This window comes from Watersipora subatra, chromosome 5, assembly GCF_963576615.1.
Source record: "Watersipora subatra chromosome 5, tzWatSuba1.1, whole genome shotgun sequence".
NCBI classification, from domain to species: domain Eukaryota; kingdom Metazoa; phylum Bryozoa; class Gymnolaemata; order Cheilostomatida; family Watersiporidae; genus Watersipora; species Watersipora subatra.
Genome location: NC_088712.1, coordinates 4,299,866 through 4,322,753, shown reverse-complemented (window position 1 = coordinate 4,322,753; position 22,888 = coordinate 4,299,866). Strand labels below are relative to the sequence as shown.

The following is a 22,888-nucleotide window of genomic DNA, read 5'->3' as shown; positions in this document are numbered from 1 at the left end:
CCTAAAATAACGAAGTAGATTTAAACCTTCTTTTGGAATTTCCAACTTGAAAACAAAAATTTTTTGTGTAAGTTTTGTAAGTAACTAACAAATTTAAAAACGATAATGACTCATGTTGATGACATTATAGTCAATTCAGATTTAGATTTTTGTGATTACTCATATAATTAAAGTAGCAGCACTGACTGTGATGTTGATGAATGTAATATTTTGTAAGAGTAAGGAGCATTGTAGAGGATCATTCTAGCTTCAGAGCTTCACATCGCTTTATCAATGCATGAAGAATAGAGACATTGAATTTTTGACATAGCACTATTTACTCTATTTACTACTATGTTGACAAAACAAAATATTTAACAAATGTGTTCTAAATAGAATTTGAAGTTGAGAAAATTGTATACTTCTCAGGAAGAAAAATTGGCAATGTTCGGTAAAATAGCTGGCGGTATGACAATAACTAAATTTGTACATGAACGGTAGTGAAAGGGTTAAAAACACACGTCTTTGCAAAAATTGTTAATACTAATTCAAAGTACACTAGATTTTTATTTTTTTTCAGTTCATGATGATTGTATCATTACTATATCATCCTTTACTGTAATCATAGCAAAACCGATCTAATTTAGCTATACTTGCTAATTATTTCACATTTACATCTAAACCATCTAAATCTATATCTGAACCCTTTTATTGTTGTCTTTATTTTTTGTAATTTAGTTGACCTGCACAAAACATTTTTTTAATGATAAAAAGTTAAAAAGTTACATTTTTTGTTAAAAATTTGACAACCTTTACAGTCGTTTTTATTTTTAGTGTTAGTTTCTTTCTATTACGTAAAACTCTTTTCTCATGATATGTAGCTTGAAAGATAAAATGGCAAATGTTGTTACATGCGCATGTTAATCACAAATACATTTTCTGTCCAATGATTTTTTTATTAACCAAGCAGCGCCGCGTAGTACAGCTAGTATATATATTATATAAATATATATATATATATATTATATAAATATATATATATATATATATATATATGAATAGCAAAGTTTTTTGTCACTTGCTCATCTTTTGTTTTCTGTCATCACTGCGTGAATCTAAAGCCACTGAAATCTAGCAATGGAAAGTTTATACTGTAGTGAAATTAAAATTGCTACAATTGCAATGACAAGTATGCAAACACGTGCATCTAACTAAAGAGCTTTATCCTAATTAGCCCGTCTACTGCAGTATCTTTTTTGTGATTAACGCTAAATACAAATGTTTATACAGATTAGTATTACCTTTTGTGTTCGTTTTTTTAAAAGTAGTATTTTAAATTTGTCTCAAAATCCATTATTCATTTTTCCTTCGTTTGTAGTTCCTAATTGTGCTATTTGCATTTTAAATGGTCCAATACAGTGCAAATAAATCGGCACAATTTATTTCAAAGAATTGCGGATATTGCAAAGAAAATTTTCTAAAAATTGTAAATTGAAATTTGCTCACAAGGACATTCTTGAGTAGGAAATGCCTTTCTAACTTGTTTTGCTTTGGTCTGACAATGTATGTACTTTCGTAACCTTCACTGATGTATTTATATTTGATATTTTAATATTTCGTTTGCGTTTGTATCGCCTATGGGGAAGTACACACATCAGTATCATCATATTAAAAAGGCTGATGATTAGCTTTTGCAGCAACAGAAATCTTCCTCTGGAAACACTTTTTGTACTCTTTGCTATTGTTAATTCAACATATTCATGATTTTTATTTGGTTTTACCGGTCCATTTGAAATGAATCCATGGCAACTCACTTTCAATTGTACATGTAACTATTGCAACAAGTGATACTTTATCTAGCCATTACTTTCTGCTTGTTTCACATATATAAAATTTTACAGTAGCTTTACTTTTTCTCTCAATATAGTTGAAATACGCAAAAGCCTTTTCTCATGATATACATTTTTAAAAGTATGATGGTGAATGGTGTATATAAGTTGAACATATTTCTGTGTGCAAATTTTTTTCACCACTTTGGCAATGCTGGGCAGTTAAAGGATAATATTAAACTGTAGTTAAACAATAAAATGTAGGTTTCAAATTTTTGTAAGGAAGTCACTAAATAAAAATTTTTCAATTTACCAGGTTAAAAAATAAATTACATTTGTAAGAAAACCATGCAAGTATTGTTTTAGCAAAGCTTTCAACAATACCTATTTCAAGCCAAATTCCTTTGAACTTTTTTATAATACAAAGATATTGACCAAACGTAAATTGAACAAGTTCTCAGAAAAAAATTAGTAAAACTTTCAGTATTTAAACATTATGCGTAAACCTCAAAATTTTAAACATTAAAGTAGGTCTAATTAAAAGTGCATTTTACACATTAGGTGTAAATTATAATTAATTGAATTGTTTTTTGTTCATAAAACATATTAACAAACCATAAAAAATGTGTTTACTCGTAAAGCATAACTCTACGACAAATTGCCAAACTCCATAAGAAACAGAAAAAACCCAAAGCTATATTAATTCAAGCAGGTCATTGCACTTGATAGCACATAACTCCATTATTTAAAGTGTGCTAGATCTCTGGAAAAAATCATAATATGATGGTGTGCGTTGCATGCTAAAACAATTTTTAAAGCTATAAACTCAGCACCTTGTGTTTCACCTTTGGTCATCAGAAGAAAAAAATTAATAAAAAATTGAAAAACGCAGTTTGGTTTTAAATAGAATAATTGATGTTGTTATTGCTGTTTAAACTTTTATTGTTTTAATTTAAACATTGAACAAATGTGAAAACATTGCATTATTTTAAAAAAAGCTGAGAAACAAAGGTGCTTTATTGGAGTTGTACATATTTTTATTATCTTTCATAAGTTAATAAACAACATAAGGTCAGGCAGCAATTTAAAAGCACAGTTTGATGTAATTAAAATATAATAAATGTTAAAGTTTATATGGTTAATCTTATGAGCTTATCAGAAACACCAAAATTTGTTTAAATAGACAGGTTTACAATCTTTTGAATTATATTAGGGTTTCACAGTTTTTATCCAAGTTATCTATAAGTTAGTTTTTTCATTCTTTGTTTCTAAAAACTGACTTTTGATTTGCTGCAAAAAAGGAAAAGTTATCTGGCACCTACTAAAAACCCCATGTCTAAGGTCGTAAGCTGAAACCAAATTAACCTCGCACAGAAATTCATTTTTTTGCCTTAAAACATTTTTTACCAAGTTGGCTCACACATTTTTTGGAAAAATGACAAAAGGTTAGACAATAGAGTTTTAGGCATTTAAATTTTTTTTTAAAGTTTGATTATAATATGTTGGATGAACTGCAAAAACATTTTTGAAAATGCACCAGAAATATTTCTTGGAGTATAAATTTACCAAGAATGAACTGCCAATTACTCGGACCTATATAACGAAAATGTGAAATTCATAACTAGATCAGATCTTTAATAACTTTAATAGCAAACATCCGAGTTTCAAGTGCTCTGCAAAGGTTTAATAAAAAACTTGCACAAAAAACCTAAATTGCAAAATTTATATCGGGATAGAACTACGATATATAGGCAAAAGCTAGGATAACACATGAAGTGAAATAAATTCTAAAAAACCAGCTCTAAAGCAATCCAATAAATAAAATTGAAATAAAATTGGTGTTTTAGTTATCTTTTCATTATGTTGCAACTATCAAAAAATTATTTTATTGTCCTTAACAATCATATTTTATTCCCACGCAATTGTAGTGTCTAGTCAATCAATCAAGAAAACTACCGCTCTCATAGTCTATTCACTTACTACATGTAAAGTTTGTTATTATTCAGAGTAGAATTCTTTATTAAAACTATTTGCTAAAAAGTTAGTTTTTAAAGTTATATATGAAGATTATCTTCAGCCAAGTCAAAGATTAAAATGTGAGCTAAACGTAGTAGATAACCAACTAAATTATTAACAACAAACCTTCAACTTGACTATCAGCAGTAGTAGCAATTCGATGGTGTTAGCATTACCCTAGAAAATGTCTGTTTATTTATAACACACTTGTATTGCTAGGGTCTTTGCATATGCTGTATTTTAGGCCTTCAAGTAGCCAAAACTAAAACTGGCTTGGTTTATATAAAAACCGCAAATGGTCAAAACTAAAAATGAACAGGTGTTCACACCGTGTACACATGTAAATAGCAAATAGCAAATAGCATAATAAAAAGTTGATAATTAACTTGGACAATTATATATACTACAATAGTTTATTGTTCATTGTTTTATGTTTTTTATTGTTCTAATTATCAGGGCTACACAAACAAAAAACGCTAAAATCCTAGGCGAGTTTTATTAACAATGATGGTAAGCATTGTCTATCATACCTAAATATTAACTCCAAAAAGTATCTACTGGTGAGCTGTATAAAATAGCTACTAGCAACTATTAAAACTTACATTAAAAAAGCTAATATTTTAAAGTTTTGAGTGTTATATAAATTTTTGATACACAAAATTTTACCTACCATCAAGTGAACGTGTTAATTGATGGTATGTAGGCCTATTACTTATGGTACTTTATTACATACCAACAAGTACAAAAACCGAGGTTAAGTGTTGTGCTGTTATGTACTGATGCATTGATTATAGGATGAAACCTGCGTCAAGGTTTTTATATACATGTAGGAACTCTAAACCTGTTGCTATAGTCTTTTCAATTAGCATATTTTAGGCTCTTAAGCTTAAAATAACCTACTGTAATTAAAACCTTTATGGGCATTTGTTTAATTCACTGCAAAGAAGTTACATGATTTAGTGGGGAACCGCCTACTCAGTGATGCTAGGTAAAAATTTGCCACTACAGTGCACCCTCAGGATACAATTTTTATTTGTTCCATGTTGGCATTGTCTAGTGAAAAAATCCTATGTAATGGTGTAGGAACCATAGTACTTATTTAATGCAAACATCTCCTAGTAAAATCGTCAAAATTTTATATAAATGTTGTACATATTAAAAAATAGTAACAAAATAGTATGTTAACCTTAATAACTATAGTTACCTACATAGACTTTGTACAATATTTGTATTTAGTGTATATAGGGGTTAAGATCTGCCATAAAATGTAACATTAAAAAGTACTGTAAGAGTTATTATTATTAATGCCGCCGTACATTAAACATAAACTTAAAATTCCTTTTAATTAGGTTTACCTTTCTAAACACACATACTGAAACTTTAGCGTTAGTATGTACTGAATTTTTAATTATTTACTGTATTTTAATTTTTAATCACTAAACTTATATCACTTATCAGTTCCGGTCTTTGCTTTCACTGCAACTTCTAACAGGCCTGCTTAAAACATCATTCTACATACTGTAACTCGGCAAGAAAGGTCGAACAATGTTGTTTTTGTAATAAAAAGGATTTTTGTTAGCATGTTAAGTTAAATTATCTGACCTTCTCTTTGAAGAGATCGTGACTTCATCTTTTCTACTGATTTAAATGGGAAAGTTTTACCGTTTTACACAGGAAAAATACTGAACTGAGGGAATTCGATCATCATGTTTCTTTCATGCATTGTAAAAATATTTTTGGTAAACATCCTTTAGGGATCTTTGTTATTTTGACGCACATAATCAGCACACTGACTGCCAAACTTAACCTGGGGCAAAAATGGTGTTGAATTTGTATGGTGAAAATAGAATCATATTGTGAATTGAAAGAATCATCATTTTCCACTTTGTAAGGTAAATAAATTGCATATCAGAATAACCGTATGCAGATAGTGCACTGTATCATCACAAGCATTTGCAGTTTGCTAGTTACAGTTTTATATAACCCTTAAAATCTGAAAACAAACTTTGTTAAAGTTAGTTGTAATAATTGCTGGTTGTTTTGTTATGTAGCTAACCGATCAACACTCTATAGATTTATTATCTTAGAATGGTACTACTGGTAGTAGCATTACCAGTAACACAGTTTATGTGGAAAATAAATATAGGCGAGCTCATTGTCTTTTTGTAGTATGGCAGGCTGAAAAGGAGATTTGTAGACTTAAATTAAGTTTTATTTTGTGTATAAAATTGTTGTGAGCGGTATAAGAATGCCAGATAAACCTGTAATTTTTTATTAGATGCATGTCTGGCAAGTGGCCTTTTGAAGAAAGAAGCTGACAACTTCGAACTAAACTAATGCAACATGACATACTTTTCGAAATACAATGTTAGTTTACAGCTTGTGGTGATTTTTATTTGCAAAAATTTCTAGCATTTTTTCCAAGTCTAGAACTTTTAATAACATTTTATTGCACAATTATTTAGCTTTTAGTCAAATTTTTAATACTGCTTGATATGAACTGAAATTTGTGGCTTGGTACTTTTTTCAAGTTCACTTCTTAGAAATGTTTCTCTATGATTTAGTTGTAGTCGGTATAAAAGACAAACTGTATGACCATTCATACTGTATTTTATCTGACCAATGAGACTGAACATAAACCCACACAGCTATAGTAGGTTTTATTAAAAGTATCAATATTTCTTTATAATTTGAAATTGTTTTATCTTTTGAGGTGATTTGATTGCCAGAATCTAGATCAGAAATATAATGCTCATATCAAGCAAACATAGGAGTGTACCGTCTATAATTGCAAAGTGACAAACTTAATAGGAACATTTGATGATGCAACTTAAACACAATAGCCGATATAAAGTGCACTAACGATATCAACTAATGAAATAATGTTGCATGCATTTGTCTTTTAATCATTTTCACCTTGAGCAAGTTTTTTTGGTTTTAATCTTTAAATATCCTGGCAGTCAGATCAATTCAAACATCAAAAACAATTGCAAATGATAAAAACATACCAACACTTTCAAATATAATTTACTGAAACTTTGTGCAAGTTATTCTTCAAGGTTAAAATATCTCTAGTCATTACTAACACCAACCAAAAAGCTTAACATGATACTAGTCAGAGGTGACATACTGCTGCTAAACATCACAGCCCTTTATTGACCGGGAAGATAACTCCTTAAACTGAGAAACATTTTTAGCCATACTGTTAAATTTTTGAAGCTTTTTAAACACCACTTATGCTGCATACTGTATATAATATATTTACTCCATATCATAGTAGCAAAAACTAAGGAGACAGGTGTATGCATCTTGAAGAAAAAACTTTGGTTCCCTAATCTTGAATGCATACTTCAGTTCTTATAGAAAGTAGTGATTTTGCCTTGCCCAGCACATACAGTAAGACATAACACGTAGACCAAGTTTTGAAAACTAAGTTATTGAATAGTGTGCAGCCTACACCCGGCATAGGTTAGGTACCATTAGTATCTCAGTCAAACATTAGAGCCAAGATTTCTTTGGTAGCATATATAGCTGAAAGAATTATTTTTTTAAACCAAAACAAAATGTTGTTAGTCTTTATATTATTGGTAGAGACCACATAAGTTGTTTGCTCATTATTATGTTAATTTTTTGAGCAGCCGTATGTTCTACTTTGACTTCAGAATTTTGTTTACTTTTTGACTGACATCATTTGTCACTACTTTTATTTGAAGCAAAGTAACTGACCTCTTTCTGATAGTTCCTACCCAGCTCAGAAACATGAATGACAAGGGTAGTAAACTCCAAAAATAGCAGCAGTAACGGGGTTTGATGCTGGGAACTCAAATTTGTCCAACCCATAATAAATAAATAAAGTCTCAACACAGTCGGCAAACACAACTTACAGTTTGTTTTATGAGTGTTTGACACACTTGGTATGTTGGAACTCTCTTCTTACCCAAGACAGAGGTTTCTCTAATAGTAGCTGTCAGCAAAGTACTTTCACATTGTCCTTGTCTACAGCCCTTTTTAGTAACATGCACTGACTGTTTTGTAACAAGATCTTCAAACTGACAAACTATCTTACAAGAAAAAAGTAAGATGCAGTAAAGGTTGTTATGTTTACAACATAATAGCGTTTGGCACGATGATACCTGGAATATTCTTCATTTCTATAGATATAGCATCCGGTGGGTATATATGAGTTTAGAGCACAGGAACTAAATAAAGGTTTGAAACATTGCTATATGTTTGCTAAAAACCCTCACTTGTCATCGTAACAAAATTGGACCATCTTTATAAATTATGGTGGTTATTTGCGGGTTTGATGTTTCCGCTGCAGTAACTAGCACGGGACAGAAGTGCTCTCTGTTTGGTGCAGCAATGATGCTAATATTTATTGCAGACTATCACATGTGCTCTTTGAAATTTTTTTACGAAACCATAATGTTTGCCAAACTTTACCGTTTTTAAAATGAAAAATGAAGTTTTCATTTAACAAAATTAAAACTTGTATGCTTACTTATTCTACATGCACAATTTAAAAGCAAACATTTCAAATATTCAAATCTAATAATATCTTTGAGGATCCATGACAATTTTATTAATCCGTTGTTCTGGAAATAAGATTAAATTAATTTCAGATTGTGTACATCAAAATTCATCATAACTACAGACTACATCGAACTGCCACCATAGTAGACCAACACTAAACAATTACAGAAAACAAAAAATGGGTTCAAAAAATTTATTTTTGTTTGGAAAGCTAAAAACTTATTAGATTCCAATGTCAGATCATGTCATATCAAACCATACTAAGTTATATCACTTTGTATTATTGTTATATCAAGTTCATCATTGTCTGGTGACTCTCATTACGCTTTCTATTAGTGGTGAAGAATACGTCCTCCAGTACATATCTTCATATAGACTATTGAGATCTGAGTAGAAACAGCTCTTGAACCACCAAGCACCTACAATATAATTATCATGTTTGTCTACAAATTAACATTTCCGTCCAAAAAATGTTTAAAACCAAATATTTTAATAAATCGGTAGAAGGCACAGAGTATACCAATATAAAAGTTGGAATAAATATGCTCCTAAATGTGAGCTCACTACATTTACCCAAATAGACTGACTCACAAAATAGCAAGCCATACCACAAAACAGCACTGCGAAACCATCCCACCGCACAATACTATGCCACGTTGCAACATACACCGCCACAGCAATACTTATTCACAACCCGACACAACCTATTACTCCTTAGGTAACATAGCTTACCATGGCGTATCACACCACACTCTACCGCACATTCCATACAATACAAACCCCCACACAATTATACACACACCCACACAGACATACTGTATGCACACACCGCACACACATAAATATCACTGCTCAGTCCCACATTGCATAAAATAACATCGTATGACACCACACCAAACGTCACCATAGAGGCACACACAGATATATATGCATGTACAAGCATGTACATGCACGTGCACTGGTGTAGCGGTACACTCACAAGCAAGTACAGCTGCACTCGTGCACATGCATGTGCCGTCTCCCACTCATACTTCATTAAGGTTTATTAGTTTGAATGAATGTATCATGTTAAAATTTAAAGACTCATTGCAGCTAGATAAAACTTGTTATACCATCAAGCTACTTTATTAAGTGCAAATATCACTTGGTGTTCATGGTGGGAGGCGCTAAAACTCTATGCTAAAACTATTTTTTTGTTCCCAGACTAGTTAAGTGCAAAATCATGTAGTCGCCAGTCTATCATGCAAATTTACAGCTCTTTTGCAACATTCAACTACTTTTGATTAAAGGAAAACCATCAGCGTTTCGTGTTTGATAATTGTAATATTTTTGAGGTTTTAAGGCAGTAGTAGCTTAAAAATAGCTCAAATTGGTTAATTTAACCTTTCAGAAAATTTTGTATAAAGTTATCAAACTGAAAATGAAAAAAACTTTTTTATGCTGTCATCAAAACTTTTTGTGTCTGCAGTTGATTGCTGTCATTCAACCACAGTGAAAGATTCTTGCTAAAACTGAGATAATACAAATGCCTAGAAACTAAAGTAATTCAATGCTCACCTGGATAAGCGGCGGCACAGTGCAAGGTTGATATGTCATTATCTTGATCCTTTGTTGAGAAAGCCATTCCATCATGGTAAGAAAGACCGACACTTAACAGACTCCCAGTGTATTCAGAGTCACTCACCTAGTAGTAGATTGTACACATACACGCTACAAAACACTTGAAGACTGTTTATTTAATAGTTGGTAATATTTAAGGTGCTTGTAGGTAACGCAAGATATTACTTAGAGAACATCCTAACTGCTTTTAGAGCCAACAACAAAGTTTAGAAACTTTGAATGGAACAAAATATGTGGTAGTTTTTTTTCATAGATTCTAAATATTTTAGTGTTTAAAATCTTAATTGTAAGATTCTAAAACTGGTAGTCACATGTTCTAAAAATATTTCATCATTAAATAATGAGTGTTTAAATTAAACTTTGAGATTTATGTTTTAAAATCTTTTCGTGCAGTCAGCATGAGTTTTTATGAAAGATTTTTAACTAGAAATTATAATATGAAATAATTTTAATACGTAAGTTTTTATTATCTTGATTGAAAGATTTTCCTTGAATAATAGAATTATTCAATACTTTAATTTTTCTATTCAGAAGCTACAATTTTCATCATATGGTGACTTGTATAATGACCTTCTTAGTGAATTATACATATGATGCCTTCTCTGGTGACCTAAATAATGATCTACTAATAATTACTTATATAGCACTATGTACTATGTCCTATATCTGAACGCGTATAGTCACCTATATCATAACGTACTTGACGACATATATTATAACATGTATGGTGACTTGTAATATCAGTGGCTTATATCTTGAAATCTACAGTGTTCTTACTGCATCTTTATACTCTTGGCAGTAATTGGCCATGCAATTCACCATGTTTGTGATAAAATGGAACCAATTTTTGCTTCATCATATCTCAAACACAAAGTATCTTTTGGATCATATTTTATAGTTTTTTGCATAAATGCTTGCTTATTAGGAAAAATTTTAAAACAAAATACCTTGCATAATTTCTTTGGCTGTAAATTGCATAATTTCAGTTCCCGGCATCCATCTAATTTATTGATTCGCCCCATTATACTGCATCAAATATCTAAATTGTAATTATTCAGAAGTTTAATAAAGTTGTGAATGAATAAAAATAAATAGCCAAAAATATATGATAAATTAATTTGCAAGCACATTTAAACTATATTTGACTTGAATATTTGTTAAAGCAATGTCACACTCAGTCTTTAGTTGGTTTAACTGAGCTTTTGGACAAATATATAAAAAAATTTACCTAAAAAAGTTATTTCTGGTGCTGTATAACAAGAAGACGACTCATGAAATAAAATATTTCATAGGAGCCAAGCCGACAGTGTGCAAAGCCCATTCATTTAGCAATTACACAATTTTAGTTGTGTTGTTACGGTACATTTTATGGAAGACACAAATAGAAAGATCTGATGAAAGTATTTAATAAATATCAAACTATGTTACAATCTTTTGACTCTTCTCTTCAGCAAAAACCTGAATTAAGTCAGCAGCTGAACAACCTTTGAAAGTCTATTTTATACATTTTACGAAACAAAGAAACTTTGGTCTGCTTATATTCAATGAAATATTTTAAACTCAATTGACCTGATGATTGAATAACTTTACTTACGTGTAACTTGTACTTGCTTGTCTCATCATCTATTGACACATTAGCCCAGGTACCAGATACTGCAGTTTTATTTACCTCTTTGATTCTTATGTTCATTTTTCTATTTGTCAGCGTGATAGCATGAAGTTTTTCTAGACCTAAAATAAAAAAATCAAAGCTGATATCGTTTTTATTGAAGCCAGCTTTTATGCCAGCTTTAAGATTCAAAGGTTGACTTGCAACAAAATTCACATTACAGTTATTTGGTATTAAAAGATTCACCGTGTCTTACTCTGTGGTGTTGCAAGTACCAAATATGAGGATTTGTAATTACAAGCTCTTAAAAGCTCAAAAACGAAAAGCCGCTGTAGATTGGAACCTTTTTATTTCAATGACGTAACCACAAAATTTGGTTATCGTCTTGTCACGTATGTTCTCATCTGAATTAAAAGGCCAATAAAAAGCTCAATATAAAACTTATCGTAGTACTAGTTTATGACAAACACTTCAGGTTATACTGAAGACCCCGTATCAAATATAGATGCTCGCTACTTTACAGTTTTGTTTCGGCATTATTCAATCGTTAAGTCGTAATCTGATCATGTGACCCAATACTTCGCCAATAATTTTTGCAGCGCTTTTCAATTATCACAGGTGACCGACAGGCTCGTCATGATTATCAGATAAGCCTGTCTGATAATCATGACGATAATCAATATGTACTCCTTCGAGCTAAAATTAAAAAGTTTAACGATTTTTTACGGTAAGTTATAATATATCAGTGCTAAAAATGACAGCATTACAATGACGATAAAACAGATGCATAAAAAACAATAGACATAGTTTTATTGAATGCGTAAAGTATATTTGTAAAAAATATTTCGATGAATAAGGTTGCAAGAAAGTGTAAACAGAAACCATCTTTCACAACTACGTCACATTTGAGCTGTTTTGGAAAGGGAATCTACGGCGGTCTCGTGTAGCTGCGATGTTCTTTTCGTTTTTGAGCTTTTAAGAGCTTGTAATCACCTTTCCACATATTTTTCACTTACAACACAACAGTGTAAGACATGGGGATTCTTTACATATTAAATAACGGTAATGTGAATTTTGTTGCAAGTCAACCTTTAATAAATTTTTTTACCTTCTGAAACCCTTCATGTCAATCTTTAGCTATTTTATTCATTGACGTTTGTTGAATTTACTTTTTTTGTACAGTTTTCAAGACTTTGAAGCATGTTAAAAAACTAAGAAAAATTAAAAAAGAATTGATTTGGGCATGGCTGAAAAACTTTTTTTTCCTGTACAGTATTTAAAAAGGTAAACCAAATAACGATACATTTGAATTTGGTACCAGCAACATCATATAAGTCTACCACTATTACTCAAAAATGGAAACTTAGAAATAGAAAAAAATCTATATAATACCACTAGTAAATACAAGTTTTCTCTTTTAATTTGCAGAACATTAGAACATCAACCTTCAAGATGCATATAAGTTTACTAAAATGTGATTTGTCATAAATATAAGAAATGTAAAAATATACTATAAAAGTAGAATTACCTAGCCAGTGCTCATCAGACACGTTACCAAATCCTTCCTTGTACTCAGTCCAGTTTCGATAGAAATTCACGTTGCCATTAAAACGTTTTTGAAAGACAGTCCAACCATGTCCATCAAAGAAGTCGCACCACACGTAAAACTCTGTACTATTGTACGCTGGGGGAGCTATCACATATGGTCCAGAAGTTTTTGATCCATGATCATAATATTCTTGACAATCTGAAAGCAGCCGTTACTAATTATAGTTTTTACACAAAAAAGTCTTCATTTAAATGTGTTGTGAAAATATTGTTTCTAATAATATACTTATAATCTTACTACATTCAATTACATAAACTTATTTTACAAATATCTGGAAAACTTAATGGTGATAAGAGGTACTGTTGTTTTATCTTGATAAGCTGCTTACTAAAAGCATGAAATTCATCTGCTGCTGAAAATGGTTATCTGAATACATTTGAGTTTTTACACATGTTAGTAAATGATGTGTCATTTTTTTAATACTAAAGATAAAACCCAGAGGAAATATTATAATAAAAAAACTATATCTCCTTGAGAAGTTTAAAGTATTGCTTTACATTTACAAAATAATTCAAAATTTCAGATTTTTTAATAGATTTTGAATTTTGACTATATCTGTAATCTTTGCAGATTTTTATAACTCAAATTTGGAGGTGTATGATTATGCGAGGTACATAAATGGACAAGGCAGAAAAAGATGCTATGACTGTAGAATAGAAAATGGTGAAAGATTAGGCTGCAGGGAGAAAATGAGGACTCATGCTTGATCCTTAATGGAATACTTAGATACATTCACCAAGCTATCTGCAAACATCTGCTCTCTCTCAAAAGCTTTTGTTTACAGAAGGATAAATATTTTGCCTTATCACGGTCTATTTTAATGCTGTCAATGCTCCGTTTTTTAAGCTACTAACTAAAAGTTTACAATTTTAACCAATATCTAAATTTTATTGAATTATTTGGAGGAAAAACTATAAAGCACAATAAACATAATAGTCACATGCTACCTTTTGACGTCGATGGAAGACTGCTATTGATAACATTGGATACAACTGCTATTGAAATATTACTAATTTGTGAGATGTTTCTAAAAATGTTAAAATAATTTGCATATAATAAAATTTCTGTCACCACGGTGAGTTTTGCTTTAATGAACTATTTCTATTCATTTATATTATTTATATAATTTATATATTTTGATTATTTATAATAACAATGTATTTATTTTTGCGTTGTTTTGTAGCTTACAAAACTTTTTTACTAGATCAACTTTGTGCTTCTCACAATATCTACAATGTTTATCAGGCACTTGGTAACTTACCTCGAGGTGTGGACCACAAACCTTGCAGAACAGTTGACTTTTTGGGTTCCGCGGTTGTTGCTGTTTTTGATCCATTTCCTGAAATATAATCAAGATGCAAAAATATCCGTATCTTATACAATATTGATGCACTCAACAGAACACAGCTTTGTCGTATATTAAAAAGCAAAAAATCATTTTACCAACTCATCATTTATTGATGATACGTGGGAAGTTTGAGTCTAAATGTGACAATTATCAGATCTTTGGTAACTTATCCATAATTGATAAAACTGTCTAATCAGGTCTAGTGAAGGATCTTATTAAATTAAAGACACTTGAACAAAAAATTTATATTTATAAATTAAAAATAAGTCATATATATATATTTATCACTTTACAGCCTAAAACTAAAATAATCATGATGCGTAAAGATGATCAAATGTTATTATAGTGTTTTGAAATTTTCTATGCATACATTGAATAGAAAGGCATACTAGAAAGGTACACTAGAGAAGATTACTAAATGTTATATGTAGTATTAGTAAATGCATATTTAGTAAATGAGGGTAAACTAGGTATACATTTGAGAGGTACACGAAAGGGGTTTACCACAGCGGTACACAAAATAGTTACCTATAAAGGGTACACTGGATCTCAACTAAAGAAAACAAAAGCAGAGTAATATCTCAAAGAAGTACACAATAAATGTAAACTAAACATACACACTTTGAATTTTTTTGCATTAAAGTTTGTTTTACCTGGCAAGATTACTACTTCAGTAGTCGTAGAAGCTGGCGCTCTTACCAAACTGTTTTTTGCCCGACACTCGACCATAGCGTTCAACAATCGATCGTAAACCCTTCGTTCTGTAAGTAATGCTGAAGATAAATGGTTAGCATCGATTGCTTCACGCTTGAATCTAAGCAGTTCATGACACTCTTTTTGTAAAAGTTGATGCAGGACATAGTTTCTTTGCCGGTATAAGAACAAATCTTGAGAGTCATTATCAGGTCCGAGAAAGTTAAACGCTGCAGCCCAAACCACTGTAATAAGCAAAAAAAAGCTGATGCACGGCCATTTTTGCAAAAGGGTGTGACAAATGATTGTGATATAGAACTACGTTTGCATATGCATGAGAAAACTTACAGATGTTGGCCAATAAGTCCCACCTATGGAAGCAATGAGTCAATCAAAAGTATGGATCAACTTAAAGCATGGGGCTATAGCTAGGTCTTTAAATTTATTAATAAATTCTCTGTGTAAGCTTTCTCAAGAAGGTACCTACATGTAGATTGTTTGCTATTGTCCGTCTCAGGTTATTATTACAGAAAAAAATTAAACATGGGTGCTTTTTTGCCTGTCAGTTCAATGTGATAACTGCCACATCATGACTATTAAAAGTAGAGAGGTTATTCTTCGCAAAATGGGGCCTTTTCTTGAACTCTTTATTTTCCGCTGTTAAGAGAACTATAACAAGCAGCAGAATTAAAATGCTTACTTCTTATTATGTCTGGTGTATCTTATTTAGAAGCGCAAGTCACATGTTTGCATGTTTCAACACTCATTTTAATGTGTGTAATTCTTTGGAGTTTTGAAATATCTATTTGTGTTGTGTTTGGTTTTCTAGTAACATATACTCATCCAAAAAACATGTTAACAGCAAGCTAAACCTTTCTAAATATCCTGGCAACTATTTATTTTAAAGGCCTGTCTTTGTGGGTCTCTAACTCTCCTAACTTTTTGTTATAGTAAACCTTGTTTTACCGCATTTCTACACGCAGGTTTCACAAAACTGTAAGGAGCTCTCCCAATGCAACTCGCAATTGCTATTAAACAACTCACTTCTAAGCTAACATACATGTAGCAGTTTTTGATCTTGACTAAGTCATTCTAATTTCAATGGAAACGATTGTAAAGTGATGGTAGCATTAACTCGACATTGAGCTAAGAATTTAGAGTTTATTTATTAACTTTTTTTAGTATTTCATAAAATACTAAAAAAACTTAGTTTTCACAGGTATTTCATAAAATACCTGTGAAAACTAAAAAGTGACAGAACAAAAAGTGACAGTAAAAGTATAATTAGTAGAAATAGTACAAGGAACACTAGTGATAATAACAATAACAAATACTAACCAGTACTAACTACCTAATACTAATAATAAGAGTTGAGGTAATAGTATTGTGATATAAATTGTAATTCTAAAAGTAATAATATTAGCAATAGTATTATCAAGAGTAATACTAATTAAAATCACAATAGAAATAGTTGCATTGATAGTAATAGTGCTAGAAACAGTATTACAAATTTTGTATTTGTAAAAGCTTATTATTTTATGCATTTAATTAGCTTATCCAAACGTGTGATCCAGTTCTCAATAGCTTAAATTTATTCCGATTAGATATTAGGCGATTCATATAAATATTTGGAATCATATTACCTTGGGAAAATGCTAAAATAACGCTAGGGGACCTTTGTGTCTAATGGCCAACCAGAACAAAATTGTGAGCTAATGCTCTGTCATATAAGACTTTGGCTGCCATTTAAAAAACTATGTCAATTGAAAGCAGTTTTAGTAATTATTCCTTTGCATTTATAAGTGTATTATTAGTGTATTATGTGTTTTGTCTATAAATGTGCAAGTGTATAAAAGTGTGAGTATAACATCTACGTGTACATGTAAGTGTCTAAGTTCATAAGTGTAAGAGAGTAAGATGTAAGTGTATTGTAGTGAGATTAAATTGCAGTTGCAGTGACTAACCTGTTTGTCTAAACAGTCAAACATTTAGCATACACTGATATTGTACAAACTATATCACTAAATATCTAAGGGCTGTCATGGATGCTGCAAATACGCAGCAAATCCACAGTAAGATCTTGGCTTCACATATTGTATGAGTATAGCGTTTCAGAAGGAACTGCTCCATGGCTCTTGTTTTACCAGAAAACTGAAGCTTCAATACCATAACCGAGCATACAGTAATTGCTTGATAGTTATATAAATAAGCTTAATAATTTTATTTTCAGATGGTCTATACGCACAAATAAAAATTTGGTGCACATTTCACGACTTTAAACAAACAGAAAACAAAGAGCTTTTAAACCATCGTCTTTTCTGTGATAGCACTACTGGAGGTCATCATTTGAAAAAAAACACATTTGATAAATAGTTTATCATTGTGTTTATTCTTTCATTCCTTATCTTCAACCATATAGCTAGTCTGCTAAAACAACAATCCACAATTATCAAGTAAGAAACTAGACCATAGGGTTCTATATCTATCACCAGCCTATCCCACACCTGGTCTATTCTCAAAATACCTTGACCACCTAATGTCTGACAGGGATCTCCCTATTTTCAAGCTAGGCATCTCTTTACATTCATCCTAACTTTTTTATTTGATATCTTAGGTCTGTACTGTTTAGGATACCATATTTTGTTAAATGGAAAATTTTGATCTTGGTGTGTCATGTTTATTTCTATTTCAATGTCTTTGGATTGTCGGCCTGCCACATTCACGTTTGTTTTAGGTGGTTTTAAGCGCATCTGGTTCACCCTACCTAAAGCATCAGCTCATTAGTCAAATGACTAAACTGGAGGCCAATGCAGGGTTCTACACTAATTTTTGGGCAACTGCAGAATGATCCCGAACCGCCTTTTTACAGTCATTTCAGAGAGCCTGTTAACTTTTGGACTGTATTTTAGTAGTGATGGAGTTCACTCAGTTACATACTGGCACTGAATTTGTAATAATGATTTCACACTTACTTTGTGCTTTATTGTTAAACTCAATGCTTGCAAATACTAATTAGCTGCACTAAGGTGCACGTTGTAGTCAACCTTTCAAAGCCATTATACATGTACATGTTCCAAAATGTTGCTGTCAATATCTACTATAACATTGCCATAATCTACACTGTTAGGGTCACACAACATCTTGCATTATATTGTTTACTTACAAACTACTTCTTCTGGCTGAATCATGCTACAATTTACATTGTAGTGGCTCATTTAAAATTATTGTTATGTTTGGGTATTACATCATTATATGTGTCATATGCTGCCAATCTTTTCATCGCGCTGTCCAACTAATGTATAATGACCTAACAGTTTTCTACACACAGGAAAGTGATCTTTTTTATTTGGAATGAATATTTGCATTACTCTTCTACTTGTACATTCCTTGTTCATAACATTTTCTTCACATGCTTAAACAATGATTGTACTTAAATCGTCAGGGTTTTTATTGGTTAATCTACTTTCAGCCGGTAGAGCAAGTTATTATCAATCCATTGCATAACCTGGCTGTATCATTCTTGTTGTAGATTGTCAGGAATACAATATTCTTCACTTTTGTTATCCAGCTAGGACTCTTCATTATTCTATTTCAATGTTTCGATAGTCATAAATAGACAGAACCATGTATGAACGGAATATATATGTTACATATATGTATATATAATATACTGGTATTATATATACATATGTTACATACATGTATATCTAATATACGGATATCATACATGTATAACTTTGTTAGTCTATACATACATTAAATAAATATATCAACTATTTTAATAAAAGAATCTTTATATTCATAGTTATAAAAAAACATATACATGTATATATATCTGTATTTAATATAAATATATATAGAACCTATATATGTATGTATACATACATAAATTTCGAACAATTATAAAAATTTTTTTATTGGGTTTTTTACTTTTTTATGCCACGAAATCGGCAAGACTGTTGTTCCATGAAATATTTTTATTGTTATTGGTATTTGTGTGTTTTGTTTACGTATATAAATTTTATGAAAGTAATGACCCCCCTTTTTAATAGCTGTTTAAATAACTGTTTTATATTTGTTAATAAACATCTCAAGTTTTCTTTTGATTGAGAAAAGTAAATAACCCAACTAGATAAATGAGGACAATTGCTCTCAACAAGACTCGATAAAGCAATACAACACAGCTCGTACATACATTATATTTTTTAAATGTTTTTTAAAGAAATATTTCTAAAACTTTTCTTCTTGAATACATTCATCCTTGAGAATGTTTCACCTTTTTGCCTGCAGGAATTTCCTGCTTACCAATATAAACAGTTATGACTAAAGTTTCTCATGTGTTAGTATTGAATCTACATGTACATATTCCAGGAGATTTAAATCCCACATAATTCATAGTGTAGCTAACAAAAATATTTAGTATGATTACGAAAATGTTTCCCAGATATTTACATCGTCACATACTTGTATTTTTTCTTTGAAACTTAACAAACGTGGAAGTTTATTTACTGCGGAAGTTCATAATGAATTATACTAGAATCACATTTTTGTAACTTTCGTCAGTATTTATTTACACATGATTAAAGGTTCTTTAGGACAGTAAACACTTTTTGACTATAACAAAAATATAACTTGGAAGTATTTTGTTGCAAGTTCAAAACAGATGCAAAACAAAACTATTATTTTCAGACTAGTTTTAGGCTACGTGATCACATCCGTTTTGTACAATAACGACAGTCTTATGGAAGTTTGGAAGTTATTTGTAACTAATAATTGCGAATTAGCTTCAAAATAAAATTATACAAAGCAAACTAATTTTAATTTTTATTATTATAGAATCTAATTTTAAAATCAAAGTTGAATTTATTTCAATGTTGAGAGGCAAATTGTTGCAGCTTCTCTGAGCATAATATCTATCATTTTTTTGTTCTGACTGAAGCTCTATCATAAATTATACGATGTATTTATGTAGCTTTTAACTTAGTTGTTGCATCATATAGGCAGAGGTGTTGAACTTATTATTGTGATTGGTTTAATTCTAAACAAACAACTATATAATTAAAAAATTATTTATATAATTAATTAAAAATTAATTATATAATTGATTAATTAAAAATTTTTACTTTTCACCAAAGAATGAATTATTCCTATTTTGCTTAGAATTTAAGAAATTTTTTTTGAGCTGACATGGAACAGAAAATTATGGAATTAAAATTTTTTAAATAGTTAGCTTAAGAAACCACCCAAATTACTAAAAATCAAGTAACGATTTTGTCTTAAAATCAACTTTATGAAACACATAAAAAGTTCCGTATATTTTTTTGCCATGCGGTAAAATTATTGCTTGAGTTTTTTTGATTTTAGCAATATTTTGCATTGTCTTAAGAACCATTACAAACTCTAAAGTTGTTTGAAATTGCGAGTTGTTTTTGTTTGGTCAAACTATGAATTAAAATACAACGGTAAAAGTCACATTAAATAAAGATTTATGTTATGCTCTCCACCAAAAAGCTCATATGAAAGTTAAACAATATTAATATTTGGCGAGTTTTAAACATTTATTCACAACTTTTTGAAAAAGTTTATGGAAAACCAATTCGTCTTTCCATAATACTATCTATGCAGAGCAAATCATTGTAAGTAGTTTTTGAAACGAGTCTTTAAAAATCATCTCATTACACTTGTTAAGTTAATAAAGTTTTTATTGGTATAAGGGAGAAATTACAATTACTTGTTGTAACCATGTTTGCATTAAAGATTATCAATGTTATAGTGATTTGCTATTTGGTAATCTTGAGGCGATAATGATGGCATTATGGTATCTTCTGAACAACCTATTCTCTGGATTGTGCTACCATTTAATGACCTTGTAAAATGATGGTTTTTCGACCTGTGAAATAACCAAATAACCATCTGTGTAATCAGACTACTATATCTGTTTGCTAATTCAAATTGGCATTATAGTACAAGACCTTAACTTTTCATACAAAACAAATTGGCATTTTAAATTTTTGATGTAATTGACACGGCAAATAACCTTTTAAATGTAAACTCAACTTAACTGGTTGTTCAAAAAATGAGATCTTTGAACACAAAATGCTTTTTGAGTGTAATTATAACACAACTAACAACATATTAAATACAACAACAACTCACATCTAACTATTTACTTTGTATAGTAAATTTTCCCAATGACTCTTCATTAAATAAAAAAAAATAAAAAAACCGGGGTAAAAAGAGCACCTGAAAATGTATGAGCTGCCATAACATTGCATCTTTTCTTTTCTTGAGTACTTTGCAAAAGCACCAGCGGAGATCTCCTAAAAAGAGCAGATAATTGTCAAACCTAACAAATTACAACTCACTTTGATTAATTGTATCCAAAATAATTGAACCGGCACAAAGTTTTAGGTTTATCTTGACAAACTGGTCATGGAACTATCTTTGTACATTGATAAACTGCATTTAATTTTAATGATTACTGAATCATTTATACATATGAACAATATATATAAATAACAACATATCATATAATATAATAATATAATATAAATATAATATACATATGATATAAATATAACAAATATATTTATATACATACATGTAAATATATATTTGTTTATAAAACTTTATGTATACATAATATATATATAATATTTAATATATATTTTTGAATATATATGAACATTTGTCATCTATGTTCTATCGTTGCCAGTATTTCCAACTAAAACTATTAACCTCAAAATAAGAAATTTGATTCATGCTAGCTTTGAACTCACAACATAGTGCAACAATAAGTTTGAAAAGACGTGCATCTAACAACAAAATCGACCCATAAATTGTTTGTACCGGTTTTACTGACCCACCAATCCTTCCATTTACTGTATACCCTTTTAAAAATTAAAAACGCTGAATTGTAGATTTATTAATACATAGGCCCGATGGTTACAATGCCCTTGTTATTACATATTTTTGCCTAAACCTCTGAAACGCAAAGCTTTTTTTTATTGCCATACTAAGGCATATTGTTTACCTGCCCTACTGAGTCGACAAAAATTTATCTCAAAAATGAAATTGGGCAGACCTTATACTGATTACAAAGAAATTGATGACTTGATGTTTGCAAATGTGTCTTCCAAAACGCATGAAAGAGATGTCGAGCCTTATTTATTTATTATATTATTTGGTGTGGTTTTTAGTGAAAACAAAACCAAAAAAAGGATAATGAAGTTGTTAAAATTTTAGCTGACAAAAAATTTGAGAGTTAAATAAAATTAACACTTAAATTTATGCATGCGTTTTGTAACATGAATTCATTCCGTTAAGATTCAAGTTTTAATGTTATCTGTCTGTCCCAGAGGTAAGAACTCATTTTGTGGTACACTGTGCCTGGTCCATTGTGATGTTATGTTTTTTTACAGATCATAACCGTTAAATACACAAGTGTTACTGCATGGGAACATTTTAAACATATTTTTATGCACTGTTGTTATTATTAATGCATCAAATTCATGAATTTTATTTGGTTCTCTCAGTTTGTATTATTTGTATCATTATCAAATCATTTATCTATCTAAATTACTTAATAAATATGACTATGACTTTTCATCGGAGCACGGTAGCTTGCATTGCATACTTGCTATTTATTACAC

General features: G+C 30.4%; 1 protein-coding gene across 1 annotated transcript in view; it reads right to left on the bottom strand.

Annotated features, from left to right (window-relative positions):
* The window catches only part of LOC137397058 (uncharacterized), a 34,077-nt gene that overhangs the window by 6,721 nt on the left and 4,468 nt on the right, over positions 1-22,888 (bottom strand). The window contains exons 2-7 of the mRNA XM_068083341.1: positions 21,480-21,556; positions 15,197-15,481; positions 14,457-14,534; positions 13,115-13,333; positions 11,572-11,708; positions 9,915-10,041 (exon numbers count right to left, since the gene is read on the bottom strand). Of these exons, the coding sequence (XP_067939442.1) occupies positions 9,915-10,041; positions 11,572-11,708; positions 13,115-13,333; positions 14,457-14,534; positions 15,197-15,481; positions 21,480-21,556 (923 nt within the window). The remainder of the gene's footprint in view (positions 1-9,914; positions 10,042-11,571; positions 11,709-13,114; positions 13,334-14,456; positions 14,535-15,196; positions 15,482-21,479; positions 21,557-22,888) is intronic.